The sequence below is a fragment of the Curcuma longa genome, chromosome 12 (genome assembly GCF_044706935.1).
Source record: "Curcuma longa cultivar G26 ecotype Majalengka, Jawa Barat chromosome 12, ITB_CL_G26_1.1, whole genome shotgun sequence".
Taxonomy (NCBI): domain Eukaryota; kingdom Viridiplantae; phylum Streptophyta; class Magnoliopsida; order Zingiberales; family Zingiberaceae; genus Curcuma; species Curcuma longa.
In genome coordinates this window covers 128,240-144,811 of record NC_133872.1, presented here as the reverse complement: position 1 = coordinate 144,811, position 16,572 = coordinate 128,240, and the positions used below count along the sequence as shown (strand labels likewise).

The 16,572-nt window shown below is 40.7% G+C and overlaps 2 protein-coding genes and 2 pseudogenes across 3 annotated transcripts; all 4 read left to right on the top strand.

Moving 5' to 3' along the window:
* Positions 1–196: 196 nt before the first annotated feature.
* LOC141843381 (putative CoA ligase CCL8) lies at positions 197–10,858 on the top strand. Its single transcript, XM_074731455.1, has 17 exons — positions 197–518; positions 1,730–1,908; positions 2,087–2,284; positions 2,944–3,145; positions 3,453–3,541; positions 4,390–4,461; positions 4,668–4,718; positions 5,025–5,118; positions 5,152–5,177; positions 5,240–5,440; positions 5,590–5,667; positions 6,184–6,288; positions 7,014–7,104; positions 7,975–8,048; positions 9,686–9,865; positions 10,322–10,375; positions 10,486–10,858. Exons 1-17 carry the CDS (start codon positions 350–352, stop codon positions 10,528–10,530), a joined length of 1,908 nt encoding a protein of 635 aa, XP_074587556.1. The 5' UTR covers positions 197–349; the 3' UTR covers positions 10,531–10,858.
* An 873-nt stretch (positions 10,859–11,731) lies between these two features.
* LOC141843339 (auxin-responsive protein IAA21-like) lies at positions 11,732–13,205 on the top strand. 2 transcript variants are annotated; one of them, XM_074731416.1, is made up of 5 exons: positions 11,732–12,032; positions 12,290–12,525; positions 12,656–12,797; positions 12,915–12,976; positions 13,061–13,205. In XM_074731416.1, exons 1-5 carry the CDS (start codon positions 11,806–11,808, stop codon positions 13,093–13,095), a joined length of 702 nt encoding a protein of 233 aa, XP_074587517.1. In that variant the 5' UTR covers positions 11,732–11,805; the 3' UTR covers positions 13,096–13,205. The 2 variants fall into 2 exon arrangements, with proteins under 2 accessions (XP_074587517.1, XP_074587516.1); XM_074731415.1 differs by having other exon boundaries at positions 12,915–12,982; positions 13,061–13,111.
* Positions 13,206–13,527: 322 nt separating this feature from the next.
* Positions 13,528–15,280, top strand: LOC141843380 (aldehyde oxidase GLOX1-like; annotated as a pseudogene).
* A 351-nt stretch (positions 15,281–15,631) lies between these two features.
* Positions 15,632–16,533, top strand: LOC141843379 (putative aquaporin TIP4-3; annotated as a pseudogene).
* Positions 16,534–16,572: the final 39 nt, after the last annotated feature.

The following is a 16,572-nucleotide window of genomic DNA, read 5'->3' as shown; positions in this document are numbered from 1 at the left end:
AGGAAAGGAGCATGATTTATTTCTAAAAAGTATCAGCGCCGATTAGTAAAAGTGCCACCCGCAGCCCGCAGGCCCATTTGGCCCATGAATTCGAATTGCCTTTTTCGGTTCTTCTCTTCTCACTCTTCACTGCTGCTTCTCGATCCGCGGGAACCCTACCAAGAACCAGAACCCAACCTGACGTGACGAACACGCGGCGCGTGGAGAAAGGTCGCCGCTCGTTTTTGTTTTTCTCGATTTCTTTACGTCGTCTGTCATGCTCTTCGTCACGTCCGTTTGAATTCAACGGCGGAGTGGCCTTCGTTGGACGGGACTGTTTGTTTTGCTGATTTCGGTGAACAAACCATAAATGGGTGGAAAAGTAGGTGGATGGACGATTACTGCACCTGCTTCGATAGGATGCCTTTTGAGCTTGGCTTCCAACCGTACCTCTCCTCTCCCGTTTCACCGGGCCATCTCGCTCTGCTTGCGATCTAGAATCTCTTCGCCTTGCCTCTCCCGGCCTCGCCTCTTCTCCGGTGCGCATTCACACTCGATCAGGTTTTTTCCTTAGGGTTGCGAGCTTCTTAATTCTGATTGGGGATTGTGTTATTGGATGTTTCGTCTTTCCCTGCTTTGTTCGAGATGGAGTTAATGATATATTGGCGTTTTAGAAATTTGAGATTTTTGTTCGAGAAGCATTTGGATTGGTCTTTTTGTGTGATCGCTTATTGATTTTATGCCACAATGCAGTAAAAGAACACATTTTTAAGACCAAGAAAGCGAACTTCTCGACTGATCAGATATTTACTCGTTTCTGAAATATACGATAGGATTCTCGATTATGCAAATTGAGAAAAGAAGTTAAGATTTTAATCTTGTAGAGGAACTTCCTTATCATAGGCTTACGGTGTCGCATTTACTAGACAATTGAGGTGAATAAATGAGCGGAAAAAAAAGTGGTGGGTGATTACTGCCAGCTGTTGCTGCAATTTCCCAGTTGCCATTAAGCTGTTACTGAAGCTTCTTTGTTGTAGGGTTACACCATTTAGTCAGAAGACAATTTTGGTGAAAAAAGTGAGCGGAACAGTACAAAGCTTCCAGCCACATCTCTCTTCTTTCTCTTCACTCACTTCCATTGCAATCTAGACACCTCTTGCCGTTGCTCTCCACTCTTGTTGTTCCCTGGTGATCTCTCTGTCTCTGAGCTTCTTTGTTCTTGATTAGGTTAGTGCTTCATTTTGCCCAGTTTGCATGATCCTGTCGAGCTGGAGATGGAGCTTTTAAAATAATTTTTATTCATTACAATTGTTGTTGGAGCTTTATATCTAATAGACAGAGTTTGAGCGGCTAAAGAAATATGTATACAATTAGTCGTTTTATAGGTCAATTTATATCATAAACAGTAAAAAGAAGCACCATGTTTTACACATAAAGAGTGAAATCCTCATCTTCCCTGAAATTTACTCAATTGGTCCAGTTTTATTTTAGTTTTCTTCTACACCAGAGTACAATATTTGTCATATTTTTTTTTTTCTTTTCTTTTTGTAAATCCCCACCTAGTGGGATAAGGCTTGGTTGTTGTTGTTCTTTTCTTTTTGTAAAAAGGACAATATTTCTATATCTGATATATTACTCTTAATTTCGTAGAAGGTAATTTGGAGCTGATTAATCATCAACTTTACTAACCATATGATATTATATCCTCTTAAATGCCATAACTTCTAAGGTTTATAATGTCTTTGTGTAGTTCAAACTACTAAACCATCTTGTACACTCATGGAGGCTGTTAAAGCAGTTCTTACCTATGTCTCTGCAACTCAAGAACGTGCTGCTATAAGGGCCGAGCAGAAAAACTATAGTCATGTTCAACTCATTGCTTCTGCTTTAAACATCTCAAACTTATTGCTTGGTGCAGATGCCATAAATGTAAGTGTCATGTTATGAATTGTACCTATGCTTGTATAAATCATTAAGGTTTCTATTTCATCTCCTGACACGGATGAAAGCCTATGGATACTGAATCCTTTTAAATGAGATCAAATGTATTTTGAAATGCTGGTTCTTGATCTGCAAAATCTTTACTAAAGTTTAGCCATTGATATAGGGGAAAGAAGAGCTTGGAAAAACAATTGGACTTGTTAATGGTCCAAAATGCCTTCATGGTGCTCGGGTGGGGATTGTGGCTAAACCTTCTGCCGAATTTGTTGCAGCAATCTTTGGTACATGGCTTAGTGGAGGAGTTGCAGTTCCTCTTGCACTCAGCTATCCAGAATCAGAGATTTTGCATGTGATGAATGATTCAGTATGTTTCATACCCTTCTTTTAGTACATATGTATTAGTACCTGGTTAAAAAGTTTCATTTTTCTGTCAGTCAAAAGTTGGAAGAAACAATAAGTTTAGTGAAAGTTCATTTATCCATTATTTTAATTTGGTTTGAGATGGGACTACTATTCATGTTACAAGAGAAGCCATCATATCATTTTCTTTTCTCCCTTTATCCTGTATTTGAGTCTGTTTTTCTGTTATATGTCAATCACTTTTATTCTAGAAATGTTTTACATTAATTCTGTGAGTGGCTTTTAAACTAGAAACCAATAATATTTAATTTGTATTTATGTGTCTCTGAAAGTCTGAGATGGACATCTTGGTTGCCTGACCTCTGACGTCCAACCTGTAGTGCTGTGAATCTGTGATGTTTGTGCAGTAGCTAGATATTAATAACCGTAGTGAAGAAGAATTGTCTGCTAAAAGTAGACCTACTTATGCTCAAAACCTCAAGTGAGCTAAAATCATGGAGTACATATTATTTTTGAATGACTTCATGCAAATTTCTCCTTATGTAGGTGAACTATGTGAATCTCACATTCTCTTCTCTCTCTTACTCAACCTCTCTCCTTTTTTTGTATGCCTTGTTGCATATTGATGGCGCCATAATAGATTTAACTTGTTCTTGTTTTCAGGACATATCCATGATACTTAGCACTCAAGACCATCAAGAAATCATGGAGAATGTGGCTGCTAAATGCTCTGCTAAGCTTTCCCTACTTCCGACACTTACTAGTATGCCATTAAGAGATAATTTGAATGAACATTCAGGGGAAAGGGCTGCTGATTTGGTTGCTGAGGTGATCAGGAAAATTGAGAATTCAAACAAGCTGAAAGGTAATAAATTTCTTCCTGTCCATCCTTTTCTTTTATTTGTCTTCACCATGATGTAGTCATCTGAAGATTCTGTTTATGTTTTTGTTTTTTGGGGTATATTTTGTTAAAAATATCTAATATATTTTATCTAGATGATTATATATTTTTGCTGCTGTTTTTTTTCATAGTCTTTTGGACAATTTCTAATATGCTTTCTAATAATTTTTATCAATCCCACATCTATAGATCTTATTAAACATCTGTTGTAGATAACTTCTGAGACTTTTCCCCCTTAATTCTCCATGTTCACTTGACTCTTATTGCACAGGAGATGATCCTGCTCTGATTCTTTATACAAGTGGCACAACTGGTAAACCTAAAGGTGTTGTCCACACTCACAACAGCATAAATTCTCAAGTAAGGATTTTGTTTTATATATAACTGTTTTCTGAGAAGTTTAGTTGGCCTGATTTTTAAGGAACCCAACTGTTAGATATAAATGTGGCATATGGAAGTCATGAGGCAGAATAATTGATTTTATTTTGTCAGAAGTAATAGAGAGCATGTTTTTACTAACTAGAGAGTTTAGTTAAGTTCCACAGTTCTGACTTCTTTAGCTCCATTGCCTGTTAATATTATTTATTGATGTGCTATTTGTGATCTTAATTCATTTTTGTGGCTTCAAAAATTCTAATTTGTGAGCTAAATATGTTTATGATTTTTAAAATTATTTTTTAAACCAAAGTTTAGTGGTTAAATTTGTTTTTTACCAACATTTTTTTGCCTTGTTTTTTTTGGTCTCTGTTCCCCCTTCTTTGGTTGACTCCCAACTTCCATGAGCATACATTTTTAAGCTCCTCACCACAACAATAGTAGCAGGACATGTTTGTGATGGCCCATCTGAAATATTAGAAAAAAAATCCATTTTTTTCCTTCACTAAATGAAGCCACAATTTTGTTTGTAGGGGCTAAATTTTACTCTACATGCCATAGCATTGGTATTGGCTCACCCTTCAAAACTTTGCTTCTTGTCAATTATTAAATGATTTTTTTCCATTTAAAAAAAAACATCGATGCTTTTACTACCCATTATTTAATTCTGTGATTTATTTTTCTGTTGTTGACAGTTCTCTTTCTAGAAGTTTTTTCTCTCACACAATTTTCTGAACTAGTTTAATGATGTGATCATTATATGGTCAATTATGACCTATCTTTCCATTTCTATTACATGACAAAATGAATTGCTGCCTTTTGGCTTTTTTCAGGTTCAAATTCTGACTGAAGCTTGGGAGTACACATGTCATGATCACTTTCTGCATTGTCTGCCATTACACCATATCCAAATTTGTCTACTTGCTGTTGATATAATATGAAACTTGGTTTGAAATTTTGTTCATCAAATTCCAGCTTAGTCTTGTCTACAGAAGCATCAAGCATGCCCTTTCTTTATTATTTCTTAATATCCATGAAGCATCAAATTACAAGTAGACCATGTTGATTCATTACTTTATGCACTATTTCTTCCTTAACCTGTAGTTTACATGTGCATGGCCTCTTCAATGCTTTATTTGCTCCTCTTTATGCAGGATCAGTGGTAGGTGTCTACTTGATAATCCTTTCTGTCATTACAATCGTCTCTAGATTCTGCATTTCATTATGTTAGGTTGATGTTCAAATCCAACATTTCTGTAGTTTAAACTGTAGTCTTAAACAATTTCATCTGTTAATAGTAGTGTCATAACTTGCACAATATAATCAAGACACTAGATTCAGTGACAGAGATTGGTAAGGATTCTTTGTAATGGATGCTATCTTTTTTCTTTGGATATGTAGGTTCAAAAATGCATGTTGATCATCTTATCTCGTTGAAATGCTTTTCTTATTAATATCCTATTTACAGGTTGAGTTTATGCCAAAATTTAGCGTCCGAGGTGTGTGGCAAAGATGGTGTGATTCATACAATTGGATTCTAAAAGAAACAATAGACTGTGGATGTTAGAACAATTTAGTTCATTTTGTGCTTGCAGTACATTGTATGATTGCCTTATTTTTTGTTTTTTAAAATTTGGATGTATTTCAGGTAGGCTTGCTTTTTGAAGATACATGCACTCCAAGATCAAGTTTTCTATAAATTTTTCTCATTTCTGTGTCCGCATGTTTATTTTAAATCAGAATAAAAACATTAAATCTATTAATGGAGAATTTACACAAGTTTTCATACAGATGTGCGGTTCTTCAGCTCTTCCATATCCTGTTATGAAGCAATGGGAAGATATTACAGGTCATCGTCTGCTAGAACGCTACGGAATGACTGAGGTTTTCTCCATATTCATTCTCCCTTTGTGTTTTCCAGCCTACTATTTGACAACTTAAAAGATGGTTTAATCTATATCAGCTGCACTAACCTTATCAATGCCAACAAGTGTAAGCTATTAGTTTGTACTGATTATTATGGTGCTTTATAGTTTGTTATGGCACTATCCAATCCTTTGCATGGTGCACGAAAGGCAGGCACTGTTGGGAAACCCCTTCCACGAGTTGAGGTATGTGAAGTATTAGGTTGGACATGAAAGTATTCATGTTTCTCTATATTACAAGAATGCCATGCATGTTTTATTACGGTGATGATGTTACTTATTGTTGAGCCAGAATTGGAATTCTTGCTTACTGCAATGGAAAAAATGATCTAACTTAATTTGATGTAAACTTGTATGAGTGCTATCTTTGGCACAAAGTTTGAGCAGAATTCTAATTTTTAAAGTTGTTCAAAGTTATAACCCTCTAGCAGTTGAAGATATTGCTTTACATGTACATTTTTGTCTTATCTTTCAATCCAATCTCTTTTATGTGATTGTCCGGATTATGCTCCCGTCTAGCTTTTTCAGTTGGCTCCTGGTTGTGGTCTCCTAGGAAAACCACAAACATATGTAATACTTTGTTGCTTAATTAGTTTTTGCCTAACTGCTGAGTACATATTGCTTAATTACGGTAGCATTGTAACATTTTTAGAAAAATGTATATCAAACAAGTTGAACATAACTCTGCCTGCTCCTGTCTAGGTCAACATTCTTGCAGAAGATGGTAGTCCTGTTGGTGCAAATGGAGTGGGAGAGCTTTGTGTAAGAAGTCCCTCTCTGTTCAAGGAATACTGGAAAAAACCTGAGGTATAATCAGTTTTAGCTCTTCTTTTGTTCACAGTAATATATTGGTTCTTCATGCTTGCTGATATAGATGCAGTTCCACTATAAGCAATTTGCTAGTTATTTCCTTTGTTCATACTCTGATAATTAATATAGTTATCATGGAGTATTCCACAATTGCCTATTCTCAAATGAGCTGGTGGTACAACTCAAATTATTAGGAATACCATATTTTAAGTCATTGAATTTGCTCTTTTCCTGCATTTCGGTTTTGTATTCATTACCAGAAAGTATTATGAGCTGCTTAATGTCTTCACTCTAAATCTTATTATCTATTTCAACATGAATAATCAAATAGTATTAACACCATGAAACTGTTTGCTTTCACTAACCATAGTTTGAGGATATTCCATACAGCTTTCTGTGGTTGTTTTCTTTTTCCTTGGAGTCACTCTATTCTGTCTTCTATCCTCTATATTTCCATAGGGACACTCGTCAGAGTTTATCTTCCATTGATGGCTGTGCTAAAATCTCTCCTCTGTTTAACATACACTATGACCATGTTAAGCCAAGGAGATTTTTGACGTGTAGACTGAGTTTACCTAAAAATGTATTGACTAATCATGTTATCTTGTAGGAATTTTGAATGAAGCAGGTAATAAGCTTGACTAAGAGTTTTTAGATACTTTGCCTATAATTGACTTTACCCTTTTTTCTCGTCATCTTTTGATTCTTCCATTTTGATTTAGGCAAATAAGGATGCATTTATTGGTGATGGATTCTTCAAAACTGGAGATACAGTCACAGTGGATGAAGATGGATATTACATAATTTTGGGACGTAAGAAGTTATTGTTAGTTTATACATTTAATTGTATTTGTCACCTTCTTAATTCTTGAGTGATCATTGCTTAACCATTGCTTTACACAAGAAAGGAGTGACAAAGCAGCTAGATATTCCATGATGTGAATGAGTTTATCTTGGCCTTTTGTTATGTGGCCATGCTACACTAGCAGCATAAGTTGAGAAAAAGCCTAGTCAAAATTTAGCAGTGCACTGTTTGCATTTCATCATCAATGCAATTCAGCTGTGATTTTTCTTCATTTCCGCTATATTTCTTGGATCCAAGGATCATGATGCCACACTTTGTCAAATGCCAAATGAAATTGTCTCACTGTATTTTAATTGAGAATAATCCATATCAAGAAACACTATTTTATACCAAGCATAAAACAATTTTGCTAGTACCTATCTTAATTGCACATTCCAAATTCACTGTGCATGAAAAGAAAGTTGAAATAATTCTGAATTGCATTCTAAATGCTGCATTTGTCAATATGCAATTACTACATGCTTGACACATATACCATAAAAAAATCCTTGGACGTCACCTCATGAATGGTGATAGTTTCAAGTATACCTGATATTTTCATCCTGTTTCCACCTGTTAATTTGCTTTATTCTCATTAAGATTTTAGATGTGTGTCGTATTCAAAAGAAGATTTTCCTGTCAAGCTTTGAGCAATGCAAAACAATAACTTTTGTTAGTCTTGACAAAAATGTTGTTATAGGAAAAACTTTTTTTTTTTCCTTCTCCATATTGATAACAATGACATGCAAGTCAAGTCATAAGTGTTATAGCATATTTCTAAGAGATTCTAAGCCTACTCTGCAAAGATCATGATGGGCATCCATTTTTTCTCTTTCCAGGTACTAATGCTGATATTATGAAAGTTGGTGGTTACAAGTTATCAGCACTAGAAATCGAAGCGGTCCTCTTAGAGGCAAGTAAATTGCACATATCTTGAATAACAATAGTTTGTTTCATCTGGAACATACATAAACCACCTTCCAGTTAGTGCATTGCACAACTCCAATCATCTTGTTCTTTTTGTACTTCAAATCATCAAAATGTTACCTTGCTATTCTGTTTATATGATTGGTTATGGATGAGAGGGATAAAATTATATCATTGCAATCAGAGAAGAACATAACACTCATATATATGGCTTTCACATAGAACCAAATACCATAATAATATAATATGAGGCTCAGCACTGAAAATCTTGGTATGTGGTTGAATGGTTCTTAAACATTGGCATTTCCGGTTATTCTTCATTCAAATGTCTTTCCAGTACCCTCCTGCCTCCTTTGCCTTCTCTCATCTTTTGTCACTGTTATCACTGTGCTAACAGGTCAGTCCCTTGTCCTCTTTTTCTTCTCCATAGCTGCCATTGCTGCTCTGTTTCGATCAGTCCCTCCTTTTATCCTGGATTACATGCTTGATGAGTGCCATATGTGACAGTATCAACAAAATCATTCTTTGCCGGACAAAACTGTTTCTGGTGCTGAGACTATAAACCTGAGATGATAGATGATATATTAACACTAAAAACCGCATACTATTAATTTTAACACTCCCCTTAAGATGTAACATGGATCGACACTACACTTAAAAAAAATATCAATATAGAAAATAAGAGTGACTAAAACACTTGATGCAGATAACGAAGACGCAACATGCCATAGTTGAGAAACTTTGATGATGCTATTATCTGGACTGAGGTTGGTGATGATCTTTGAAGGATGACCTCAACTGACTTGGTATATCGTGAAAGAGTTGACACAATCTTCTTCTTAACACCCCTCAAACTAAAGATGCCATAAGATATTTTAGTTTATAAAAAATTTCAAATTGTGAAGGGTTGCTGAGAAAACGAGTTATATAGTTCTAGTATTTAGCCTTGTGACAAGGAGTTAATATTGAGAGATATTGACTAATATCCAATATTATTTCAAGAGATGAAATATCAAAGAGGAGACTGAGAAATATTCTCTAGAGAGTAGAAAGAGGATATTGGGAGAGAGAAGATGAAAAATCTATCTTTTAAAATTTCATTCAAAGAAGAGTGATAAAAGTATCACAAAAAAAAAAAGAGTATAATCATGTTCAGCATCTACTCTAAGAACAGAGAAATCTAGGTAGAAGACTGAATTGTTGATATTTTACTCTAAGGCATAGAAGATATTAGGAGAGAATAGAAGTTTGACATCCACAGAGAGATATTGAATTGCAAACATTAACTAACTTCATTTTAAATCATGCATATAATTTACCAAAAGGTGCCTAGGAGACCAAAAATGATTTCAGAATGAGGAATCTAGCAGCACATCAACTTGAGAGTTGAACAGAGAGTGCTATTTCAAAACTTTGGCTTCCAAAATTTGCAAATTTCACTCTAGCGACTTCTCCTTCTTGAGGGAGTTGTTTTTTTTTTTTGAATCTGATTCATCCTATTTTGTACTTTCTTTGTAAAAAAAATTCCTGTTCATCCAAATATGTATTTCTTGGATAAATGCTTATCTAGCTGTCATGAATTTGTATTGTTGCTCTGACATTAATGATTGGCTTTGTCTCCAGCATGAGGCTGTGTTAGAGTGTTGTGTTCTGGGCTTACCTGATGAGGATTATGGGGAAGTTGTGAGTGTGGTTATTGTGCCTCACACAGATGCAAAGAGAAGCACAGAGCTAGAACTAAAGCCAATTATTACACTAGAAGATCTACGTAATTGGGCCAAGGAGAAACTAGCTCCATATAAGGTACTTGTTCTTCAGTAATGCATCGTTTAGGATTTTTTTTTCATCTTTCTATTCTGTCATAAGCTTTGAGCAGGTTGCTTAGAGAAGATATTTTGAATACATATATGCTGTAAAAATCATTTTCACCATCATTTGTTCCTCTGCCCAAATATTATTTTGTAAGCTTTGCATAGCACCAAACACGGCCAATCTTGTTTTCTTTTTGGTGTAGTCATATAAAGATTAGCCGACGCCACCTAGTAGGATAAGACATGATTGTTGCTGTTGTTGTTGTTGTTAGTCATATAAAGATTAATTGATAATACTTAGTCGATTATACTTAATCATCTCTGTCAATAAAATATAATCCAATGTTAGCATAGATCCATTGTACAACAGTAGGATTAGTGTTTGAGCTTATGATTTTAAACAGTGCAGCCTATTTCTTATTGGTTTATATTCTTTGCATTCATTCAGCTACCGACAAAGCTGTTCTTATGGGATTCTCTTCCGCGAAATGCTATGGGAAAGGTTAGCATTCTCTCTATTGAGTTCATTGTGTGCGTGTGTTTTGCGTGAATATCCACAATAAGCTCTACGCTTGTGTTCTTTTGCTTTTTGGTTCCTCCAAAATTCTCCAGGTAAACAAGAAGGAGATGAGGAAATTACTAGAACAACGACTGTGATCAGACTGACTCATCAGCGGTGGCTGATGCTGGAGCATATCACAAGTATACTCAAGAATACTTATTCCCAGGGGGTCATTTTCTTTAATAAATCTTGTTAAGCTTCTCCTAGTTAGACAATTGAAGAGAACCATCTATTCTTTTATATCTATTCTAGTAATTTTGGTTTGTACTTGTCGAAATAAAGGAAAGATTGCTAAAACGGGTGTTGTTTTCCCTTACATGTAAATTGACTTCCAGATTTTTGTGAATGTCAAAAGCCTACATAACCTTCAGATGTGTTGATGTTACAAAGCTGTAAATGTTACAAACCTTACAAGCTTCTTTATGCCACCAGCAACATGAAAAGGAAACACATATCCTACTTGTGTGATGTGCAACCATATTATCAACCATTTTCAAATTGCTAGATTTGTGATCTATATAATCTGTTTCAACAATTGGAATTGGAACTTTTGGCTGGGCAAGTGGACATAGGGCCTTGGAATTGAAGAGACAACTAATGGTGGGCATGCATGTCGTCCCATCACTCTCACATATTTGTCCGTGACTTACTGATTCGTCCTCCGTTTGTGTGTGTTTTTGTTTGATTTAACCTGAAATACATACATACATAGAATCTTTGCTGACTTTATTCTGCGAGTGTTGCAGAACAGCAAAACAATAGGAAGAGAACCAATAGAACTGTAGCTGAAGCCTGAAGGGCATCGCCAGACCACGCTCTGCTACCTGAAACCAGGACAAACCTCATCGATGACTTGACTAAAAACAGGTCAAGTAAGGATGTAGACTGCTCTTTCACCACCTGGATTGGATTTATTGGTTGACTCAGTAAACTGCCATAGCCTGTGCTCAAAGACAAGTTGATGAACGCCTGCAGCATCTATTTTTTTAATCCCTCGATGCCCACAAGCGACTCGGTCCTTCTTCTTGTTCATGCCCATAGAGATTAATCTGTGGATTGGAGGGAGAAAAAAAACAATGTATCTGTCGTAGATTCTGAACGAGGGGAAGAAAAGCAGCGGAGAGATATTTAGTTGGGAGCTGTCTGGTTGCCTGTCGGGAAATTAGATTCCTTGTCGGTAGGTGTGCGTGCTCTCTTTTTCCAACACTCAACTGCTCTCAACATTTCATCTGAATTTCACAAATATATGCATTCATAATATGTAGTGTACCTGCCTCTGGTTTCCTCCTCCTACTCGATTCGTTCGCCATTATTCTGCATCTCTGTCTCAGGCAGCTGTCTCTAATCTCCCCCTTGTACAGTTTCATTCGATGACGCCGCCAGTGGAGCACGACTACATGGGCGCCGACGATACTGAGCTCCGCCTCGGCCTGCCCGGCTCCGACGGCCGGGTGGTCGACGGAGGCGCCACTGCGGGCCTCACACTGGGCGGCGCGAAAAGGGCTTTCTCCGACGTCGTCCACGGGGATTCTTTCTCGGAAGCAGGGGAGGGCGACGGTGGAGCAACCAAAATGGCGCCGCCACTGCCTGCGGCGAAGTAAGTCTGTTTCCCTTATTTTCTACTAGTTTTGACTGCAAACCTGCAATATTCTTTTCATTGTTTGGAAAACTCACGTATTGTTAATTCTATTACGATTCTTGATTTGATTTTTCATCTCTTTGAGGATTTGTTCATGCTTTTATTTCTATGAAGACATCAATCCTTGAACTGTATCATATGTCTATGGATTTCAAAATATGGAATCAGTGCTCACTTGTTCATAAATTAGCTTCTGAAATTAATTTATATGATAGGACACAGATTGTTGGTTGGCCACCGATCCATAGTTACCGAAAAAATACAATCGCATCAAATACTTCAAAGAACAATGATGATGATGATGCCGATATGAAGCAAGGGAATGAATGCCACTATGTGAAGGTCAGCATGGATGGAGCTCCCTATCTGAGAAAAGTTAACCTTAATACTTACTCCAACTACAAAGAGCTGTCACTAGCACTAGGGGAGATGTTTACTAGTTTCACCATTGGTGAGCTCTCTTTTATCGACATTTCATTCAGCGATTGCTTGTATTTTCTGTGAGATTTATGATTTTAGGAAAAAAGATCGAGATTAGGACACACTAATGTTGCATGACATTCTTTCTTTGTGATTTTCAGGCCAGTGTGGTTCAAATGGAGCGAGTGCTAGAGAGACGATCACTGAGGGCCGGGTGTTGGACCTTCTTCAAGGATCCGAACATGTTCTTACCTACGAGGACAAGGATGGGGATTGGATGCTCGTCGGCGATGTTCCGTGGCTGTAAGTGAAGATCTCAGAGTAGCTCTTTCTCTGTTTGCTCCTGATCATGAATGACTAACTAGTTTGCCTACATCGCTCTCTCTTTTGGATTGTTTCTATGATTCTTTTCCATTGCAGTATGTTTGCTGACTCTTGTAGGAGGCTGAGGATTATGAAGGGTGCAGATACAATTGGAATTGGTAAAGGTCGTCAGTCAGAAGTTCTTTGAAGAACATTCTGATATATTTTATTTGTATGCTAATGTGTTTGTAAATGTGTTGCAGCTCCAAAGCCCATGGGGTCCAAGATCAGGAACTGAGAGCAAGATGATGAACCCTGAAAGAAGAATCAAAGCCACAATTTGTAGTGTTCTTCCAGTCGAAGATAATCGACTGTGAACTTGTTATTAATGCACTAGCGTGTTCATTGTATTTCCTATGCTACTGGTCCTGTTCAAGATTTGATCTCTGCTCCGATTTGTATAGAAAGACTAAATTTGGTCATGTTTGCGTTTATAGAATATTTAGTGAATCTATGTTGTTTCCCATATTTAAGGAAATTCTATTTTAAGCTCGACGACGATCGTAGCTGACAACAGCTCGATCCTCTAAATTTAGCATGCGTTGCAAAAATAGCCATTCCGCGGCGCCATGAATAGGAGGAGGAGAGGAATCGGCGAGAGCAAGCAAGTTAGTTTTCTACGAGGAGGGGAGAAGGCAGGAGGCATCGCGTCGAGCATCTCCCCATCGCCATGGCGAAGGCTCGCCACCTTGTCCTTCACCTCGCCTTCCTCCTCTCCCTCGCAGCCTCCTCCGCCGCCGGCCAGTCGATGTTCGGCGACTTGCTATGGCAGAAACCGGACTTCGAGACCGACTACGGCGGCGAGTGGAAGCTGGTGGCCTCCAACGCGGGAGTGTCGGCCATGCACCTCGCCATCACCCGCAACAACAAGGCCATCATGTTCGACTCGGCCATCATGAATGTTCCCCCGCTCAAGTTCCCCGCCGGCAACTGCCGCGCTGCTCCGGCCAAGAACAACCCCAACGCCCTCGACTGCAACGTCCACGCCGTCGAATTCGATTTCGGAACCGCGAAGAGCCGCCCTCTCAAGGTACTCTGTTCTACCATTTCATTCGATCGTCCTTTCTCTTAATTCTCCGATGCCGTCACGTAGGTGCTGACGGACACGTGGTGTTCGTCGGGGAGCTTCGACGCCGACGGCAATCTTGTCCAATCCGGTGGATTCAAGGATGGAGCTCGCGCCGTGAGATTCTACAAGTCGTGCGATACCTGCGAGTGGGAAGAGCACCCCAAGAGTTTCGCCGTCGATCGATGGTACGCTACTCAGGCGGCGCTACCGGACGGAGGGTTTGTTACCGTGGGTGGCCGCCACCAGTTCAGCTATGAATTCATCCCCAAACCAGGGACGACCAACCCGAAGGCCTTCCACCTCCAGTTCCTCGTCGAGACCACTGACGACGTTGAGAACAATCTCTACCCCTTCGTCCACCTCTCCACCGACGGCAACCTCTTCATCTTCGCCAACAACCGCGCCATCCTTATCGACTACAAGAACGACAAAGTCGTCCGCAAGTTCCCTGTTCTCGCCGGAGGCGGCCGGAACTACCCCGCCTCCGGCATGTCCGCACTGCTCCCCATTGCTTCGCCGGCGGTGGGCAGCAAAGGGCCCGTCCCCGCGGAGGTCATCGTCTGCGGCGGTAGCACTAGGGACGCCTTCTCGAAGGCAGAGAAGGGCGTGTTCCCGCCCGCAGAGGCAAACTGCGGACGCCTGGTCATCACCGATCCCAACGCCCAGTGGAAGATGGAGAAGATGCCGATTCCGCGCACCATGGGCGACATGCTCATCCTACCCACCGCCGACTTGCTCATGATCAACGGCGCCAGGAAGGGGTGCTCCGGGTGGTTTTTCGCCCGCGAGCCGATACTGGAGCCGGTGCTCTACCGCCTCAACGCACCGAAGGAGAGCAGGTTCCAGGTGCTGGCGAGCAGCAACACGCCGCGAATGTACCACTCCACCAGCGCCGTGCTCCCCGACACCAGCATCCTCGTCTCCGGCAGTAACCCCAACGACGGTTACAAGTACACCAAGGTCATGTTCCAGACGGAGGTGAGCGTCGAGAAGTTCTACCCGCCCTACTTCGACCCTGCTCTGGTGATGCACCGCCCGCAGATCGTCGAAGACTCGGTGCTCGGAATCAACTACGGCCAGCCGTTCGACTTGGAATTCTCCCTCTTCGACATGCTGGTGGTCGAGTCGGACGTCAGGGTGACCCTGTACGCGCCTCCCTTCACGACGCACGGCTTCTCCATGAACCAGAGGATGCTGGTGCTCAACGTCGAGCACTTCTTCCGCAGAGGTTTCGGAAGGTACCGCTTGGTGGTGGCTGCGCCGCCGTCGGGTGCGTTTGCTCCCCGGGTACTACTTGTTGTTCGTGGTGAACCGCGGCGTGCCCAGCCATGGCGTCTGGGTGCAGGTCAACTAGCCCGGCCGCCGGCGTCCAACATCAAACAAACTTGTTTCAGATGAAAGATCAATCTAATTGCAGTAACTTCTACACTAAAACTAACTTGTTTCACTGGCCACTACTTTCTTCAGACAAGCATTTCTTCAAACAAGAATAACAAGATAAAAATGACTGATGAAAAGTTTAAATTTTGATCTCGAATCATGCATGGAATATCAAGAAGAATCCAACCAACTGAACTAATTGACAGTTGACATCTTGTCTTAATCTGAACACTCGAACAAGAACAACTGAGAATCTGACTTGAGTCTAATATACGATATTGCCAAATGAAGAATTAAATGGCCATTGTTCCTCTGGATGCAGTCCATGCCGACTAAGACAGCGCGCAGGGGCAGAGAGGAGTTGGCCGAGCCGGACTTGCTCCGCTCTGTCCTCTCCGAGCTACTCCTCACCTTCCTCTTTGTCTTCGTCGGCGTTTCGGCCGCCGCGACTGCGGATGAGTGACTGATTAGTAGTTAACAGCAGTTGCTTCCGATTTTAAAAGCTAGATACTTAGATTCGATCGGTGATGGTGGCAGAGAAGGCGGCAAGCGAGAAGGAGTCGATCACGGGGCTGGCGGCGACGGCGGCGGTGATGACGGCCGTCGGCTTGACGTATCGTCCGGGCACATGAACCCGGCCGTGACGATTGGGCTTGCAGTCGGAGGGTACGTGACGGTGGTTCGGTGCGTCCTTTACGTTATCGTGCAGCTGCTGGGTTCCTCCGCGGCTTGCCTCCGCCTCCGGTACATCGCCGGTGGACTAGTGAGTATGAATCAATAATCCGATTTATTAAGATTCGAGTTAATAAATCATAGTCGAATCGAAATATCGGATGCAGAATGCTCCTGTCCATGCTCTTGCTCCGGGGATGGATCCTCTGCGGGGCGTGATCATGGAGGCCGTCTTCACCTTTTCCATGGTCTTCTCCGTCTACGCTCTCATCGTGGACCCCCAAAAAGCGCTCCGCGTCCAGCGTCGCGCCGCTCCTCGTCGGCCTCGTCGTAGGCGCCAACTCGCTGGCCGGCGGGGCCTTCTCTGGCGCTTCAATGAACCCAGCCAGGTCCTTCGGGCCGGCGCTGGCGAGCTGGGACTGGTCCAATCACTGGGTCTACTGGTTTGGCCCCATTCTCGCCAGCGGCCACGCCGGCTTCGTCTATGACCACCTCTACCTCGCCACCTCCTACTTTGCTCTCCCCTGCGCCGGAGATCATGACGAAGGCTTCTAGGATCGCTGTTTCTTCTATAGGAGACGATATCGCAGCTAT